This window comes from Hippopotamus amphibius, chromosome 11 (assembly GCF_030028045.1).
Source record: "Hippopotamus amphibius kiboko isolate mHipAmp2 chromosome 11, mHipAmp2.hap2, whole genome shotgun sequence".
NCBI classification, from domain to species: domain Eukaryota; kingdom Metazoa; phylum Chordata; class Mammalia; order Artiodactyla; family Hippopotamidae; genus Hippopotamus; species Hippopotamus amphibius.
The window spans coordinates 26558237-26577772 of record NC_080196.1 but is presented as its reverse complement, the minus strand read 5'-3'; the positions used below and the strand labels follow the sequence as shown (position 1 = coordinate 26577772).

General features: G+C 43.4%; 1 protein-coding gene and 1 non-coding gene across 3 annotated transcripts in view; both read right to left on the bottom strand.

Annotated features, from left to right (window-relative positions):
• Positions 1-4025: 4025 nt before the first annotated feature.
• The window catches only part of CILK1 (ciliogenesis associated kinase 1), a 33798-nt gene continuing 18287 nt past the window's right edge, over positions 4026-19536 (bottom strand). The window contains exons 7-13 of one of the 2 annotated variants that reach the window (XM_057699383.1): positions 18116-18283; positions 15185-15496; positions 13581-13771; positions 13318-13466; positions 11134-11262; positions 8226-8348; positions 4026-7236 (exon numbers count right to left, since the gene is read on the bottom strand). In XM_057699383.1, coding sequence (XP_057555366.1) covers positions 7082-7236; positions 8226-8348; positions 11134-11262; positions 13318-13466; positions 13581-13771; positions 15185-15496; positions 18116-18283 — 1227 coding nt within the window. In that variant the 3' untranslated portion in view covers positions 4026-7081. The remainder of the gene's footprint in view (positions 7237-8225; positions 8349-11133; positions 11263-13317; positions 13467-13580; positions 13772-15184; positions 15497-18115; positions 18284-19536) is intronic. The other variant, XM_057699384.1, reaches the window with a different exon arrangement.
• On the bottom strand, positions 18548-18619 carry TRNAE-UUC (transfer RNA glutamic acid (anticodon UUC)). Its single transcript has one exon. It is a non-coding gene; the product is annotated as a tRNA-Glu (tRNA).

Below are 19536 nucleotides of genomic sequence, written 5' to 3'. Positions count from 1 at the left end.
GGCGATCTGGCTGCGACATCTGTCACCCCATTGATCGCCAGGGTTGATTCGGCTGATCTGGCTGGCTAGGCGGGTGTCCCCTTCCTCCCTCACCGCTCCATGTGCGTCCCTCCCGAAGCTGCGCGCTCGGTCGAAGAGGACGACCTTCCCCGATAGAGGAGGACCGTTCTTCGGTCAAGGGTATACGAGTAGCTGCGCTCCCCTGCTAGAACCTCCAAACAAGCTCTCAAGGTCCATTTGTAGGAGAACGTAGGGTAGTCAAGCTTCCAAGACTCCAGACACATCCAAATGAGGCGCTGCACGTGGCAGTCTGCCTTTCTTTTGACAATGTTTCTACAAAAGTATTTTTTTTTAAAGTTTACAGTTAGCTGCTTATTATTAAACACTAGAACTTAAAACCTCTCACTGTGTGTATAATACAACTTATTAAACGCTAGAGCTTAAGAACCCTCTCTCACTGTGTGTATATATGGTGTGTGTGTGTGTGTGTGTATATATGTTTTTTTCCTCCTCTCCCTCCTTCTTTCTTCCTTGACCCCCCCCCCCCCCCCCCCAAAAAAAATCGTCTTGAGAATCTCCATTTCTACACTTTTGACAAAACGGCTTTAAGCCACAGGCTAAACATAGCACCTTCTTGGATGGGAGGAAATGGGGGCCTTGGGGTAGAGGTATCAATGGGGCTAAAAAAGTTGTCTGGTAAATAAGTTAAAATTTAAAAAACAGTCGAGGTTAGTATAGAAAAATTCACATGAATTTTACAGTTAAAAATATATGCCTCCAAAAGCGCTTCAGAACTTTTTCTCGTTTCTAGGGGCAGCTTCCGCTGTTTATCAGACTGTAGATGCTCTTGATTACTGTTTTCACCCAGGAGGGGCTCTTGAGAGTACCTGGCTTGAGAAGCCTGTGCTGCTCATCAATTACAGCAAGTAACAAGATCAGATTTTATTTTCCATAGATTTCTCTGGCAGAAAGGTAGAGGATGAACTGGGACTGGGAGGGGTGGGGAAAGAGAGACCTGTTAAATGTCTGTGTGAATTATAGGCACATCATAAATTTGAAGAAGATGGGTAAGAAAAGGTGAGCTATTAAGGAGGTGGAAGGGAGGAAAAGTCTAGACTCATGTGCCCCCTCTCCAAACACACACACACACACACACACTTCCTTTTCCACCTTTCTTGTTTATTTTTCATAACATTTATTGTCATCAAACATACTATATATTTTATTTATTTTCTTATCTACTGGAATTTTGATAGAATGTAGATTCTAAGAAGTTGGGGATTTTCATCTTTTTTAAAATATAATTTTGTGTATCCTGCTCTTAGAACAATGCTTAGCACAGAGAAGGCATTCAGAGAACACTTGTTGAAAGAATAAATGAATGAAGGATACCTTGGTTTCTAGCTCCATAAAGTTTTGGGTAAATAACAATAGTAGGTTTGTCTTTCATTCCTATGAGCTGTCCAACTGGAAATGTCCACTAGACAGTTGAAGAGGCCAGTGGGAGGTTGGGGTTAGCAGATGTAAGCTGTTATATATAGAATGGATAAAGAACAAAGTCCGACTGCAGAGCACAGAGAACTATATTCAATGTCCTGTGCTAAACCATAATGGAAAAGAATATTAAAAAATAAATTATATCTCTGTGTAACTGAAGAACTTTGCTGTATAGCAGAAATTAACACATCATGAATCAACTATATTTCAATAAAAAATAAAAATACATTTTTTTAGACCCACTGACAACTCAGAGGAGAGGACTGAGATGCATTAAATTGGTAGTAAAAGGTGAGTTTATCCAGAGGAATTATGTAAAATAAGAAGAAAAAACAAGAACAGCTGGGCACACCAAGAATCAGGAAAGTCACTTTCAAATATGAATAACAGTATATGTTCAACTTTATCTTTCTAATTCTGACCTAACAGAGCGATTACTTGGTTTGACATGGGTAGGAAACCATATTTTTCTCCTCCTCCTCATCCCCCCTCCCCCTCCTCCTCTATTTTTTTATTTTTTAAGTAAAAGGAGGTTTAATCAGAGAGCTACACACTCCACAGAGTGTGAACTGTCTCAGAAGGTGAGAGAGGCAGAAGCTATATTTTCCAAACCTGCTGAAAGTGGTCATTCTTTATCAATTTTTTCCAACCCACCTTTCTACAAAGATTCACTTTCATTGAACTAGATGGGACACACATTGCTCTCAACTTTGTTGATCAGCCAAAACTTTATTTCCATTTTCTTATTTCTACTTGGTTGAACCATATCAAATTGCTGGTATTTTACTGTGTTTCTCTAACCTACAAAAATGGACACTTCATACGTCCAGCCTGATAAATTAGGGGTCATATCATCCTGGTGATCTTGTTTACCTGAAAGAGAAACTAAGGTAGTGTCATAAGACTCTCATTAAACAGACTTGTGGAGAAATAGAAAACTCCCGTTCCAATAATTCTGCCATTCTAGGACAGGTACCCTTAGGTCATTCTGCTCCTTGGAAGTCCCTGAAATCATTCTATTCTTGGAGATGCTTGGAGGTGCTCTCAGCCTGGGACAGTCTTACTCATGGTGCTTTGTACCTACCTGATATATATCAATATATTCAGAGGCCCTGGGAATTCACCTCAGCCTTTGACCCTTCCCCCACCCACTCAGCAGCAGGTAAAATTGCCTTAACAAAAATCGAGCGCTTTAAATCTCAGTTTAAAAGGAGCTTTTGTGAGTACATTCCACAAAGAGGAAAACAATGGCTTAAATTCAGCCTCACCTATGAAGGACCGGTGTCAGGCCCTATTCTAACAGGAGGTTTTGATCGCAGGAAGGAAGGCCGAGAGCTTGACTCTGTGGGGCATCTGAAGGGACCCCGCAGTGGAGGGGGCAGGGAGGATGGGGGGGATTGGGGGTGCGCAGGTGCCAGAAAGACAAATAGGATGATTACACAGTCAGGTCGGGGGTGTTCTGATGAGGGAGGGCACATCTACGGATTCACCAATGCAAGGCTGATTGCTAAATCATATTCCCTCAAAATTCTTTCAAGAATTCAAGCAATGTTTGGGAGATGAATTTCCTGTGGAATCCTGTATGGAATTCATGAAGTTATGAGCTTCTTTTGAAGGTGTATACTGTACATGTGAGTGTACTATGAAAGCTAGAAAAATACAAGGTAGGTATTAATCATGATGAAATCAGCAACAAGAAATTGTTTTGACCTTTTGTTGTTGTTTTTTTAAATATCCCTAGGGGGGCTTCCTAGGTGATGCAGTGGTTGAGAATCCGCCTGCCAATGCAGAGGACACGGGTTCGATCCCTGCTCCAGGAAGATCCCACATGCCACGGAGCAACTAAGCCCGTGCGCCAAAAAAAAAAAAAAAAAAAACCAAACTCTAAATATTCCTAGGCACCTAACTTGCTGAAAGCTGAATTTAAAAAGCCTCCACATGGCAAGATAACGCTTCCTACTGCGAGTCTAAATGCACACTTCCAATTTCACGGCAGTAACACTATATTAAGCATTAAGGAGAAGTTATAAAATATCAAAATTCCAAATTAGGAAATAGTAATGTTATTGTTTGATGGAAGAACATAAAAACAAAAACGGAACACTCAAATCAATTTTTCTTAAACTGTAACTTTATTTGGAGCAGAATTTTCCTTAAGTAAAGAACGTTTTTAAACACCTTAGGACAAACTATTCAAAAAAAGGAACATTTTATTTCAGAAGGGGCTTGAGTAAGTGGTTTTCTGTCCTCCTATCTTCCCATTACATGAATATTTGCTTTATAATTAAATATAGTCTTAGTTACTCCCTTGTAATCAAATCGGGTGACTAAATTGCTGTCAGCACTGAAATACCCAGATCAGAAGACTGGTCAGGTCATTTTAAATTCACATTAGCACAGTGACCATAAGAAACTGATAGTACAGATTAATATGATATTTGCCCCCAGTTTGTCTTCTATGTGTTTCCATGAGAAGGTCCTCACAATAAATTATATAAAATACAGTACTTTGGCTGGAAATTGTAAAAACAATTCTAACAATTAACCACATATATTAAACAAGTTGCTACAGTATGCTTTGAATGATATAAAACAACTAGTGTGTCAAACATTTTCTTATAAACATATTGCTTTGGATCATACATTGAGCTGCAACATACAGCCTGCATTCTTTTTCTCTCCTAAATGGCACAAAACAATGGCTTGATGCCATTTCACGAAAAAACATGGTGCCCATGAACTCCAACAGTACTGGTCATTTGTATTTAACAACAAAATGATTCTTGTTTTACATGGGTTTCCCTGACCGTATTCAATTTGTGATAACTCCAGAAGATGACACAGCATCAGTTTCTTAGACATACATAGTTCTTTAGGCAAGAGATGTGTCTAAAAATTGCTTGAAAATCAGTTTTCTTCCTATTTAAATCATACACGAGCTGGGTGAGGGCTCAGTAACTAATGGCAGCTTATAGTCAAATGAGAAATCTCACTAAGAGTAGCTTTTATGCCCATGCAACTTTCCCTGCAGTTCACACATACCCTTTGGCATACCACCGTCACTGAAGCTTTGGGCACTGTACCAGTTCCTGACGTCCCAGAAAGCTTTCTGCCTGGAAATGAGGTACGGACGTGGGTAGGTACAGGTAAACTCATCATTCCTCTTGGTGTCTTGCAGTAAATTTTATAAGTCTATAGTAACTTAGAATACAGGCAACAGGTAGCATTTCATTTTCACTGAACAAAATAATGCTGACTATTCCCTTCTATAGTAAACAGCTTGTATGCTCAATTTATCCTTTATCCATTTCAGGGCAGGGGGAATAGAGAACTTTATGGGATTTTTCTAGTTCTTTAGTACTGACATTGCTTTTTCAGCCTTCTGGTTTGCTCAATGCAGCATCAGGTTCTTGACTTTCAGATGAATAAATGTGTTTGGCTTCCCAAGGGAAGTTGTTTGCTGATAAACAAATGAAAGAGGAAGAAGAAAAGCGAGATATTTTCTGAATTTGGGCCCTACAAAAGTAATAGAAAAACAATTTTATAATGTGTAATAACCAGGTAACTGGGTTTTTCAATTAAAAAACAAAATGTAATGACCTTAACATAAGCTAGAGTGCCAAGAATGTGGTATTCACAATCCATCTGGTTCTCTAGGGGTATTTACAAATTAAAACCAGCTTTCCAGCAAGCTGGGTAAGCTTTCAGATTAACTTACTTTTTATACATAATACAGAAAAGGGAAATAAATATCAACCTCATAGTAAAGGACTCATCTCTGAAAACACATTTTCTGTTGCTTGAGATAATGAGAATACAGAAATGAATTCAGCTTCAAGTTGTGCTTACATGTACGTCTTTATTTCCTGAAGCTTTGCTGCCAGTTTGTTAACAGGAAAATATTACCTCTCAAATCCACATCCATCATGTGCTTTTCTCATGCCCCCAGCGATCATGGTGCTTGGTCCAGTGCATTTTTGAGCCAGACTCTCCAAAGCACAAATTACTCCCTGATTTTTGGTGAGGGCCCTTTGGGAGCCATGGTGATCTGTTCAAGCTGCAGCGTATTATGAATACATCAAAGCAAAAATTTACCAACTTATTAGGTTGAACCATACTAGAGTGCCAATATTCATGTTAACCTATCGTTTTAACCTACAAAAAAGACAATTTCATTGGCTCAACCTGCTATATCCTGGAACCAGATGAGAGTGACCTGAGCCCTGGGAGAAGGTGAGTCAATACACTCAGGAGGTGATGTAGCGTTTCCTGACGGTGACCTTCTCTCTTGCCTTTCAGGCAACCATGAGCGGAGGCGAGTGTGCCTGACAGAGGCGGACGAGGGTGGACGTTTTTGCCTTTTTCTGTCTCCAAACTAGCTTTGTCATTTTCAACATTGCTGTAAACATTCCTCTCAGTGGAACAGCCTCTGCCCACCAAATAGATTTCTCACTGCTGAAAGAAACTACATGAGGGTTAAGAGTTCTTCGAATGTGGCACGTGACAGACACTGACCTCCTGGGAACTGTGACTTCCCAGACCTGGGGCATCTCTGCCATCTATCTTCCCTGCTCCTCAAATTGCCATGAAAATTGGACTAGAGGGCAGATGATTATTCATTGTCTATCCCTAGCCAGGCTTGGAGAACTGAGCTAAATGCAGCACTCTAAGGGTTATGATAATAAAAAAAAATCTGCTGCTGCTTTGACACTTAGCTTTTGCATCATGCATCTTGGCAGGGATATAAGTTCAAGTGACTGTGTTAACCTTTAGGTGGAGAACATGTTGGCTTGAAAAGCTTCCCTTTTGTGGGTACTTATACAAATTGACTTCAAAAAATGGAAGAAAATAGAATCTGATGGCATAGCTTGGTTTCAGCTGGATATCGCCAACCACCAAAAAGGGTATTATAAACATTTCTAAAAATATTTACTTAGAGTTCTATCATCTGGGGAGTAAAAAGAACACAAAGTGAATTATGTAATAGTACTTTTAGAACAGCACAGCGGTATCAGAAAGTCAAACCAATGACATGGTATTGAGAGCAGCAGATGGTCAGTGTTCTGGTGCTGACATCAGTCCAGAAAAGCCTAAAGTACCGAATACGCCACATTTAAAATTTAACCACTTCACAAATATCTGCACACACTGAGGAAATAACCCTTTATCATGTAGCCTTAAATTGCACCCCTGTTGCAATACTGCATCAATATTATTATATTTTTAAAAATCTGTATAAAATATTATCTGGAACCCCAAAGGAAAATCAATTAATCTTTAAAAAGTTCCTTACAAAGTTGACTGTATAAAATGCTAAAACATAATCCATATATACAAAATGCTGCTGTTTAAGAAAATAACGGGACCCAGTTTTAGAATAAAATAACTTTGTACAAAAAAAGGTACTGCATTCAAATCAATATTTAAAAAAAAAAACTTTAAAAAAAGAATATTGAAATGTCTCAGTTCAGAAGAAGAACTATAAAGTGTTTGCTTTTCCATCATCCGAAAGTCTCTTGCAGGTAGAACACCAGCTGGCCGAGGGACAGTGTCCTGCTGTCCCCTACAAAGGGCCTCATGACAGTCATCGCCGAGATGCGTACTTAGCAGCCCAGTCCGTCCGGCCATGCACGGGCTGGGCGGCCGGAGGCCGGGGCAGCAACCCAGGAGTGCTTCTAGGCTGGGTGTGGAAAAAAGGTCGCCCGGGATGAGGTCTCACAGCCTTCAGGGAAGAATAACCTGCAATGAAAGATAAAGGTGTGTCTGACTGATACGGGACCCACGCAAACAAAGTGCAGCAAAGAGCATCTTAGTGATAAAAATATTGGAAAAGAAGAGTTCAAGAACAGCCACTTCCTCAGAGTCCTCCTTCCCAGTTAAGGACAATCCCATTCTATAGTGGTCAGGCCAGATATACTGGTGTCATTTCTGACCTCTCTCTTTTTCTCAGATCCCACTTGTAATTTTTAGCAAATCCTACTGGCTCTACCTTCCAAACCTATCTCAAACCTGGACCAGGTCACCTATCACCACCAGCTCAGGTCAGCCTCATTCCTCGCCTGCATAATCTCCACAGGCTCCCAGTTGGTTTCCCTGCTTCCACCCTGCTTGCCCTTTCAGTCTAGTGACAACAGCCCTTGAGTGAGCCTGGAAGGTAGAAGGCAGATCCCCTCACTGCCCAGCTCAGAACCCTCCATGTGGGGCTTCCATGTGGCCAGAGTCAATGATGACATGCTTACGGTGACCTGCAGGGGGGGCCCCCTATCACCTCTCTGACCTCCTCTTCCTGCTCCCCTCCCCTTGTTCACGCCATTCCTGCACTCTGTCTCCCTGCTATTCCTTGCCTCTGTCAGGCCCATCCTGCCTGGAGGCCTAGGCACTAAAAGCCTGCATTACAGGGCTTGCTCACTCACCTTCTGTAGATCTTTACTTGACAGGTCCTTTGCAGTGGGGTCTTCTTCAGCCACACTATGTAAAGTGCATCTGCACCCCATACCCCTGCCTCCACACTCCCTACTCCCTGCTTTATCTTCCCCTTAGCACTTTGGAGCATCTTATTCCGTTTATTTATTGTCTGTAGAGTACAAGTTCCAGGAGGACAGGGAGTTTTGTCTGTCTCCTTCACTCCTGGACCCTAGGCCTACAAGGTCTGGCACAAAGCAGTTGTTTGATAACTATTTGTTGAATCAATTCATGAGTAATAATAAATAATCTGAAATAGAACTTACCAGGGGAAGGGTCAGGAATAGGTGCCAAGTGGACCCTCTGCATAGCAGAACCGATCTCTTTTTTCAGAAAGGAAGGGATATAGTTTCCACCCAGTCCACTAGAACTTGTAGAGCCGGAACCAACTGATTTGCAACAGGAAAAGCTTGTTACTGCAAAGACATGCACAGGACACCCATGGGGGTAGAGGAGAGTGGGGCGGGGCAATAGAGAACCGGGTTTTTACTTTCAGGGGGAAAAGAATTAGGATAAAATCAGTGAATTCTGAGCAGAGCATTCCACCACACCACACTGTTGGAAAGACTGAGGGACGGGGTGGAGGGGTACAAAGACAGTGCTGACCCTGTAGCTGGAACCCACAAGGAGGCTGGTGGGTTGGTTTGTTTAAAGAAAGGGGAAATTTGGAATCTTCTTTCTGTTTGGAATAGTAAGTTTAACCTGTTCTGGAATTTTCTTTCTTTCCACGCCATAATATAGAAGAGTTAGCTTTCCATGTCAGTATATACAAATTCCAGAGAATGGTTAAACTGTAACTCATTGAACAATTCTCTTATTGATCAGCATACAGGTTATGTTACTTAGCTATTATACATAAATCTATGCTAAATACTCTTATCTAGAACCAGAAAATCAATCACTACTAAAATATATTAAATACATTCACTTTTTATGTCATTTCTATCTTGAGAGTGTTTTAAGGGCAAGAACTGGATGCTTCTCATCTTAGGGTCCAGGTGGTTCACAGAAAGCCTTACATATAGCAAGTCATCAATACAAATCGGATGGGTGAATGTGTATCTATAATGAGCCTTATTATTAAGGCTTAAAGGTGCACATGGAATAATGAAGGATGTTATACAAATGGAAGTTAAAGGCATTAGGAAGAGTTCACGAGGGGGAGAGTTGCTCTGTGTCTTTGCAACACAGAGACTTCTTGGCAACTGCTCAAGGCAGAGCAGGGAAAAGTGTCTGGAGCTCATGTGTGAGGAGCTGTGTTGATCAGCTGGAGCACATTCTGCGATTCTGGTGACTAGATAGATAAGAAGAAAAATGGGAAGAGAATTTCAACAAGGAAATCACAGGAGGGAAAAAACGGAGAGTCAGTAAACACAAAAGATGCTCAACCCTCATTAGTCAATGGGGCATGCAGACTGAAGCCACAGGAAGATGCCACTGCACACCCTCAGATGAGCACACGTTTGCAATCGCGACAGTACCAAGAGGCACCAAGGACGGAGCACAACTCCCACACCCTGCTGGACAGCAGCTGAGCAAAATCTGTGAAGTCAAAGATGTGCACAGCCTTTAACCTAACGTGTTCACGTCATATCCAGAAACCTCACACGTGCACACCTATAGGGGCATCAGTGTTCACTCCAGCGCTCTAACTGCGAAAACTGTCAACAGCTTACATGTTAGTCAAGAAGAGATGGGATGAATAAATTGTGTTCTAAGTGTCCATCAACAGACGAACGGATAAAAAAGATGTGGTACATATATACAATAGAATACCACTCAGCCACAAAAAAGAACAAAATTTTGCCATTTGCAGCAACATGGATGGACTTGGAGGGCATTATGCTAAGTGAAATAAGTCAGATAAAAACAAATGCTGTATGATATTCCTTACATGTGACATCTAAAAACTACAACAAACTAGTGAATATAACAAAAAAAAAGCAGACTCAGATATAGAGAACTAGCGGTTGCCGGTGGGGAGAGGGAAGGGGGGAGGGGCAGTATAGGGGTAGGAAATTAAAAAGGTACAAACTACTAGGTATAAAATAAGCTACAAAGGATATATTGTACAGCATGGGGAATATAGCCAGTATTTTATAATAACTATAAGTGGAACATAACCTTTAAAGATTGTAAATCACTAAATCACACACATAACTTACATATAATACTGAACAGCAACTATACTTGAATATTAAAAAATTATATTCTAGTATAAATAATAAATTGTGGTATCATACACATATACATTACACATGTAATACTATACATAACATGATATATATATTCTATAGGTGTATAATTGCTGCATATGTAATATAATTACTAAAATTAGTGGAGATCCAGGATTATATGCATAAAAGTTTTAAAACATGCAAAACCATACTAGGTATTTCTTGTATCCTAAATAAAAAGCATGGAAATAATAAACACCCAACTTGGGCAGGGTTGGGGGTCAGGCGGAAGGAGAGGAAAAGAGGAGAGAGGAAACGCAAGGTCCCGGACGTCCTGTGCGTTTGCAGAGTCTGACTTTATAAGCTGGATGGTGAGTAAGTGGGTGTGGATATATTCTTTCTTTCCTTTTTGTATTCCTTAAAATACATGAACATGTGATGAACAAAGGCAGGGAGAAGAGAAGCCCAGATGTTTCCTTGGCACGTGGAAAGGGAAGTGGCCCACAACAGGGGACATTGTCTACCAGGCATGGGGTGCGACCGCCTGGAGGCCTTCTGAAATTCTTCCGTCTGCTAAAGAGCAGGCAAGGCCTTCTAATCCACCCACCTTCCAACCAGAAGGGGTTCTGATGCCCGGGCTAAGGGGGGGGGGCCGTCAGACGGAAGGGGCAAGCCAGAGCAAGGAGGCCCCATGAAGTGTGACTCCCGGAGGTCGCCCATCACAGAGCAGGGCCTCAGAAGCCAGACTTGTAAGACTGTTTTTCCCTGGAGCCAGGGAAGACTGCTCTCCTCTCCTGCTACGCCTGACGGCAGAGCCCGAGGGAGCTGGCGGAGTCCCCAAGGCCTGCTGCCAGGCGAGAGAGAGCTGCACGGGCCTGGAAAAGAGGCCCAGGGTTTTCACACTAGAGAGGACCTCGTGGTCCCACAGCTTGTCGCCCTGCCGCATCCAGAGAATCTGCTTCTTATTATCATTTAGGGGTTCATCATCATTACTCACCTGAATTTATTTTGCTGATCACTGATACCGTCCCTGAAGATTTTCCAGACAAACCAGAGCTGGACCACGGATTAGACGGAATAAAATCCTTGCCTGGATTCGGGAGTATGCCGTTTCTTATATTTATTCCTAATAGATAAGAAATTTTTTCAAATGCAAAGTTTATATTTGATCTTGCACCGCACGTGCAAGATGAAATGAATGCAGAATCCAATTTGCCAAAGACTTCCTATGGTTCAACAATCGAAGCAAAAACTGACTGTGATGATGTCATCAGATAGGTGGCAGAGGAAAGATGCCATCTTTGGGGTGAGTGGGCTGTCTCACTGGTGGGTGGCCGGACAGAGGTCTCTTCCACTTCTACCAACAGATCTGTCCATGTCTTGATGCCTTGACCACCTGGTGCTCTCCTGGGCTTCAGTGCCCCTTGGCCTTCCTACTCATCTGCCTTCACGGACCACTGCCTTTCTGTCAGCTGCCCAAGGTCTTCTCTGTCCCTCCACCCCACCATGCCCAGCTCTGCAGTCCTCGCCTCTCCTCTTTCTGAATTCTGCGATTCCATCCTCTCACCTCACATGGACCATCGTCACCATGGTGACTCTCGTCTGTACCAGTGACCCTCACTAACTCCTTCACACCTGAGGCTGCCTTGACCTCAACTGCAAGACGAACCGCTCCCTGCTAGATCACCCACTTCCCACTCCTGTCAGGCATCGCCGTTAGCTTTCAGAACAGAAAGACTGAATTCATCCTTTACGCTTCTTCTTCCCCTAGAACCAAAAAGAAATAACTCTCCAACTTATCCCCTGCGCCCCTCTGCCTGTGTTCACTGTAGCTGGAGTCTCTGCCCCCCACATCCTGTCATCCGGGAATTGTCAGGCCAATCTCCCGAGGCCACAGTGTCAAGACTGATGAGGTGTGGCAGTATTTAGGAGGCCTGTTCCCAGTCGAGGGTGGGGAACCAGTGCATCGGCAGGGCCTCCACTCCCCGCCCTGGGACTCCACCCTAGATCTGAGCACCATGGCCCCCACCTGGACAACAGCAACAGCCTGTGGGCCCCTCACCCACGCAGCACACAGATGTCAATAAAGTCGTGTCACTCCTCCAATTACAACCCTTTAAGAGCTTCCCGTTGCTCATGAAATCAAATCCAAATTTCTTACAAGACCGCAAGGATGCCTCATATATCATAACACATCATCCTCTCCGAAGGTGCTCAGGCCACGCTGGCCTCTCACAAGCCAAGCCCTTTCCTGCCTCCAGGCCTTTGCACTGGCTGCTCCCTCTGCCCAGCATGCTCTTCCTGCAGCTCCCTTTTTTTTCTCCTGCATGTGGAGTTCCTTTCCAATTTGGGGGACCCAGCTCGGAGTCGTTGGCTCAGAGAGGCCTTCCCCAACCACTCTGTCTAAAAGTACTGCCTCCGCCCCCATCACATCACCCTTAACACCAGCTGTCACCATCCACTTATTTAGGGTCTGTCTCCCACCACTGGGAAATATGAGGGTGAGGATACTGTCTACAGGCTGCTGGCTAAAGTCACTGCACAGCCTATGATGCAAATGGAGGTCCTAGAGGTGGGCAACCCGTTGACCCCTCTTGACTATTTTATCCACCAGATTCTCAGCACCCAGCACAGGACAGTGCTCAGTATGGATTTATGGATGGAATGGATTTGTGAATGAATGGTTGGCTAGTGCTATATGCTTAGAATACAGAGAATCTGGAGAGAGGCTTGGGCACCCTCCAACGACAATGTTTTCTCTTAATCCCTGTGGTACAGCCACATGGGTGACTAAGCTCCCACCTGGTTTCCTGAGAGCACACAGGGCTGGCAGTTTCTGGAGAGATCTCGGACAAGCTGCCTGGCTCTTCCTGGTTACTCCCTCCCTAGGGGCTGGACCTGGTTTCCTCTATCAAATTTCTTATCTTCGGCAACTGCAGACGCCTGGGAATTCCATGGCGGTCCAGTGGTTAGGATTTCGCACTTCTACTAGTCGGGGAAGTGCGATCCCACATGCCGTGGGACATGGCCCCCCCCAAAAAAAAAGAACGTGAAGCCTGGGTTTCAGCAAATATTTCTATGGTGGTCCCACCACTGTCCAAAACAGAATCTTTGTGAACATATGATTCCTGGGACACAATTTCTTATCAGTGATCAGAGCAAAGGCAGGAATGCTTATTACCAGGCAGGTACCGGGAGTGCTTCAGGTAGTGTTGCTTGGCCGCCGACCTCAGGGTGGGTGTGTCACGCCGGGGACAGGATGTCTGGGTGGGGGCACTATTTCCAGTGCCCACGGGCTCCGAGGGCTTCAGGTCCAAAACACTCTCAAATCTGATTGGGGAGAAGATGGTTTTGGTCAGCACCTGCTAGGCAGCTCATTGGATGTAAAGACGATCTCGCAGACCCCCAAAGGCAGTCCGTGTGCAGATGGGAGCCCACACTTGCCTGCACAGCGTCTCATCGCTCTGTCTTTTCTTGTTTTTCAGGTCAATCCTGGTGAACGATGGGCTGAAATCCGAGTCATCCAAGTCAGCCCAGTCATCGGAATCCTTTGTTGACCTGGAAACGAGACCCCACCTTCTCCTACTCTTTGGCTTGATCTCACCATTTTTGTGTTCCAGGCCAGTGAGAATTTTCTGTGCATACAAGGAGATGGGGAAAAAAGCAATAGTTGGCATTAATGGAGCTCACCCATGCCCATTCTGAACTTCTTCAGTTATGTAAAGGAGGGTCCTGGGGTGTTTCCTTCCCCGATATGCACTGTTTATTGGAAACAGCAATGGTGGAAAACACAGTCCCAGATTTCTGTCTTACTCATCCTGCAGAGATAACGTCAGTTTTCATTCAATGGGGCTGCTAAACTGTGCAAGATAAGGATTTAAAAAAAGAAATTTAAGGTACTTCTCACATGCGAGGTAGGTGGCTGGATTCTCATCCTGGGCTCACCTCTGAAAGAGTTAGTGTGATTGACACTGTCCTAAACAGAATGTAAGAGAATACAGCTAAAGTGTCAGTCACCTGCTCTTTTATGGAAAATAATGCAGCTAATGCCTTCTTTGCCTTCTCCATAGACCTGGATCCTATTTAACTACAGGATTAGCAACAATGAGAAATTTCTAAACACACACGGCCGCTGCAGGGGGGTGGGGGGAAGTGGCAGTCAGGAGCCAGCACTCACTAAGTGAATGCTTAGTGGACAGATAAAGTATTACTTCTGCATTAGAGGTGTCAGAAGATCAGACTCTCAGAGAGCATTACGAGGTTAATGAAAACCAGACTCCCTTGTCAGGTTATTGCTTTACTGCCTCTAACACTCACTGTTTCCTTTTGAACAGCAAGAGGAAAAGAAAGAGCTGGGCTCAGTCAGCAGCCCGGCGTGAACCGCATCAGCTGATGGCACTGATGGGACTAAGGGTCTGCAAACATCAGTGGGGCGCTTGATGACTTTCAAAACATCTTCCCAAGCAGCAGGACCTTTGATCCCGATGAAGAGCCCTGCCTGGTGAGCAAGATGGGCATCGGGATCCTCCTTTTCCAGATGGGGACACTGAGTCCATGGGGACTAATGACAATAACTAGCATTTACTGAGTTCTAACTGGGTACCAGGTACTGTTCTACATTCTTTCTAGCCTGAACTCATTCAGTCCTCACAAGAACTGCATCTGGTGGGTGCTCTCATTATCCATCCCTACTTCACAGATGAGGAAGTGAGGAGCAGAGAGGCCAGGTACCCTGCACAGGGTCATGGAGCTATGTATCAGCAGAGCCAAGATGTGAGGTTAGCATTCTGGGGCTGCATCCAGCCCTCAGCCACACCCCTATGTCCACCCCTCCACGAGTGACAGTGCCATTCACAGGTAGAGCCAGAACTTGAATTTAGACCTTTAACTCCAAAGCCAAGGCTCTTTTCACAATTCCATAATATTGCAAAGACTGATCTATTATAATTAGACCTTATATGCTGAAAAAGAAAATATTTCACGCAGTAAGTGGGGTCAGAAGAGGAACAAGACAGACACAGGGCTCTCGAGTGAATCTTCCTGCTTACTGCCTGAGGATGGTTGGTGTGGAGGGATGGCAAGAGCAAAGGGCTTGGCTTGTCCTCCGGAAGGTGGTCCATCCTGGAAGCCTCGGCTTTGTAGGGGTACATGAGATGCAGAGGGGCCTGGCTGGCTTGATGCTGTCTCGAAGAAATGCGCATGTGTGGCTTGGTTGGGGGCTGAGCAGGAGGAACCGGCTTTATGTGAGGTGGTGGGGCTGCCTTTTCTAGAATGTCCTTCTGTGGTTTTCCTGAATCTTGAAGGCTCTGTGTGGTGCTGCCCAGGGGATGCCCAACCTGGAAGTAAGGATATCGAAGTGCCTGGAAGGACACATAAGGCTGCTTTAGGAGAAGAATCTAATCAGGAAGGTTGACACCATTCAGAGTTGCTGGCTAGATTTCACGAAACCAGTTTACTACAGTTGCTTAGCCCAAACCAACTATAAAACAGCATCCTGAATCTGTAACACCCCTTGTGATTTTCCTTATCTAAAATAGCGTAAAATGTACGGACTGGTTGCCACACTCAAATTATTTGGGTAAAGCAGCCAGGTTCACTGCTATGCTCTTTGCTGCTTCTGCCAATATCTTGGCTTTGTAGCTTATTTGCTATGTGTCTTAAGTATAATATTTCACCATTCTAAGCCTGTTTCTTCATTCCACAGGAAGAAAAAAATATATAAAATGGAAAGAGCCAAATATAATGATCCAGGAGTATCCTGAAGAATCAAATATAAAATAAGTATGTACAGATAAACAACAAGGATTTGCTGTATAGCACAGGCAACTATCTCCAATATCTTATAATAACCTGTAATGGAAAAGAATCGGGAAAAAAATATGTAAAACTATCATTTTGCTGTATACCTGAAACTAACACAATATTGAAAATCAACTATACTTCCATTAAAAAATAATAAAATAAAATAAGCATGTATAGTCTGCTTTAACTCCAGAAATGCCAAGAGTGTAACGCATGCTGTAGTTAAACCTTGCCCATCAAGATAATCGAGTTTTCTGGATCGCCGAGGGATAAATCTTAAAGTGCTGGGGTTTGCAATTCTTCCTGAAATACTTTCTTTTTTTTTTGAGTGGAAGTCACTGAATATGACATAACCTTTCTCAATGACTCTGGGACATAGGTATAAATACCTGTAATGATAATAAGTGTAGATACAGAGGCAAATAACGTTGATATTCCCTTAGAGGTCCTGGATCCTGACATCTAACTCGGAAAGTCTTCTTTGTAGTCCCAGGTATTTCTGCAAGTCTCAACTGATTTGGGGTATTTTTAGCTTTTCTGATACTATTCTTAAAAGTACACATGCCTCTCTTGGTTCCTTGTTACAGAATCTTTTCCTTTTCATCTCTAAAAAACTTTTCATCTTTAAAAAACTAGGTTCTTCAGAAAGCTTCCTTCCTGCCCTGAAACCATTTGTGAATTTCATCACCAAAGGCACACTTCTGAGCACTCTCCAACCTTCTTGAGCCATCCAGAGTCTTAGCTCTTTCTTCCTTGAGCCACTGGAAAGCTGCTTTTCTCTCATTCCTTAATCCCCCCAACTGTCAGCTCTCAGCTCTCACAAATTCTAACATCACACTGGCCCTGTCTTCAAGTGCCTCGGTCACTTTCCCTCAGCCAAATCACTGACTCTGATTAGAACTGGTCACCTTTCTGATCCTCTGAGCAATTCGATTATCGATGAGACCACCTGAGAAGGGGCCAGGTGCAACTACCACAAAAAGAGGCTGGCAGGAGGCCTGGGGGTGTCTGGAGCCCACGGCACTACATGTCTCTTTTGGGTGCACTTGATAATCTAAGTCAAAGTGGCCTTGGGGGAGGGCAGGTTGGGAAAACAGGAGGTATGGAGTTAGAAGGCGTGTCACCCACATGACAGAACTGCCGTTGATAGTACACTATCTGTACCAGTTACTGGGGGAGTTATTAAGGCAGATCACTTAAACTTTCTTTCCTTCTTTTGCAAATCACTTGCACTTTCTAAGATTCAGTTTTCTTGTTTATAGAATGAAAACTGTAATGCCTGTCTCCTGGAGCCTTCCCGGTGTTAAAATCACATAAAAATGGGACTTCCCTGGTGGTGCAGTGGTTAAGAATCCGCCTGCCAATGCAGGGGACATGGGTTTGAGCCCTGGTCCGGGAAGATCTCACATGCCACAGAGCAACTAAGCCACAGCTAATGAGCCTGTGCTCTAGAGCCCGAGAGCCACAACTGCTGAGCCTGAGTGCCACAGCTACTGAAGCCCACATGCCTAGAGCCCATGCTCTGCAACAAGAGAAGCCACTGCACTGAGAAGCCCATGCACGGCAATGAAGAGCAGCCCCCGCTGCAACTAGAGGAAGACTGTGTGAAGCAATGAAGACCCAATTCAGCCAATAAATAAATAAATAAATAAATAAAAATCACATAAAAACATACTAAAGCATGTGCAGACTGTAAAGTGCTATAAAATCCTGATTACAGTTATTATCCTAGCTTGCTCTCTCTGTCGTCTGTAAAACAAGTGATTTGGATCTTACATGATATTTTCACATTGAAACTGCCTTTCAACAACCAGTACTGCCTTATACACAAACTGTTATATCATCTTAACTCATAGAGAATATATTTGAAAACATTCGCCAAAGACAGTGGATATATCTGTTTATTTCCATCTCCACCTATATGGTGATATATCACTGAATTGTATGGCAATTTTCAAAGCAACTACATTGTTTCAACCTTAACCACTGATACTTTGGACACAGAGAGTTTCTAACTACTTTGAGTTCTTGTACCTTATATAGTTCACTATTAGTGGTATTGATACTATTTTTCATACGTAATACCTAATACAATATTCCCCATGGGATTTATAGGACTTATTCACAGGTAGACAGGAACTTCATAAGAAATGCATCAGAAGAAAATGGAAGGAAACCTGACTAGCTGTTGGCCGTTTCTTGGGATCCCACTGCAGCATATCTCTCAGGAGCTGAATTGCTTCGCTGCCGGCATTTGGGATCAGGGTCTTCAAGTTATTGGGCACACACTGGGGCCAGCGGAAGCTCATGGCATTGGACAGTTGGTAGCCTTCAGGCCAGTCAGTCTGAAAGAAGCAAAAGGTAGAAAATCTTGCTCAGCTAATCGCTGTGATTGGACTGTATATTCTGGCACCTGTGCCCATAACAAAAAGGTGACATGTCACTATCACACCCATACTCACCACGGTGGCGCTGTGGGTGCTGAAATGCAGGAGGATGCTAACAGAGAGACACACAGAACAGGAAGGCTGGGGAACACTGGGAGAGATACTGGACGTGCCACCAACTTTTTTTTTTTTGGCTGCATCACGCAACATGTGGGATCTTAGTTCCCTGACCAGGGATTGAACCTGGGCCACGGCAGGGAAAGTGCCAAGTCCTAACCACTGGACCACCAGGGAGCTCCCCACACCAATTTGTTTATAACTTTAATACAAGACAGTTCACCTCTTGAGATCTGGGGGCTGAACCAAATTAGTATTTTCTCAATTGTGTTCCATGAGACACAGGTTTTAGAAATTACTACTGAGATATTTTTTGGGTGGGGGGAAACAATAAAACAAAACACCTTGTTCTTGGTCAAATAAATTTGTGCAAGCCTACATAGTAGTACATCCCCCATCTTGATGAGTCAAAGTACACACACTTAGCAACCCAGCAGTCAGGAGAGCTGTTAGGTCTCAAGCCCTCCACTTTTTCACGCATCAGACCTACTGGACACTCAGTGTTGGAGTGCATGACAGAAGATGCTGGACAATCAGTCTTTAAGGTCCTTTTTAGTTCCAACAAATTCCTGTTTTACAGGACACATCCTGATATAATTGCTTTTTATTTTTTTAAAGCGAAGTGGCAGCCTATATAGCTTGTAGCATTCATTCACTTAGATAGTTACCGAGTGCCTCCTATATGCTTAGTGTTGTTGGGTATCCAAAAAATAATCCAATATATATCGTGCCCTTAAAGGCATTATGGTTTGAAAGAGAATATAAGACATTTATTTTAAAAACACAATAACACAGAATAAAAAGTAACAAAGGTCACAAGAGAGGTAGAGGTACAGTCATCCAGAGGAGGGAGAGATTCCAGAGGAGAGTCTGGAAATCTTGAGGAGGTGGCATTAATGATTCCTTCAGATAATTAAAAAAAATTCTTTTTGAGGGTCTGGTTTATACCAGCAGTGATGCTAGGATGTGTAAAATAAATGCAAAGAAACACGAGACAAATCCTTTCCCTGAGTGAGCTTATGGTCCAGGAAACAGACATGTACACAGATGGTATATTAATAACACAGAGCACAGTTGAAGACGAAGAGATTCGA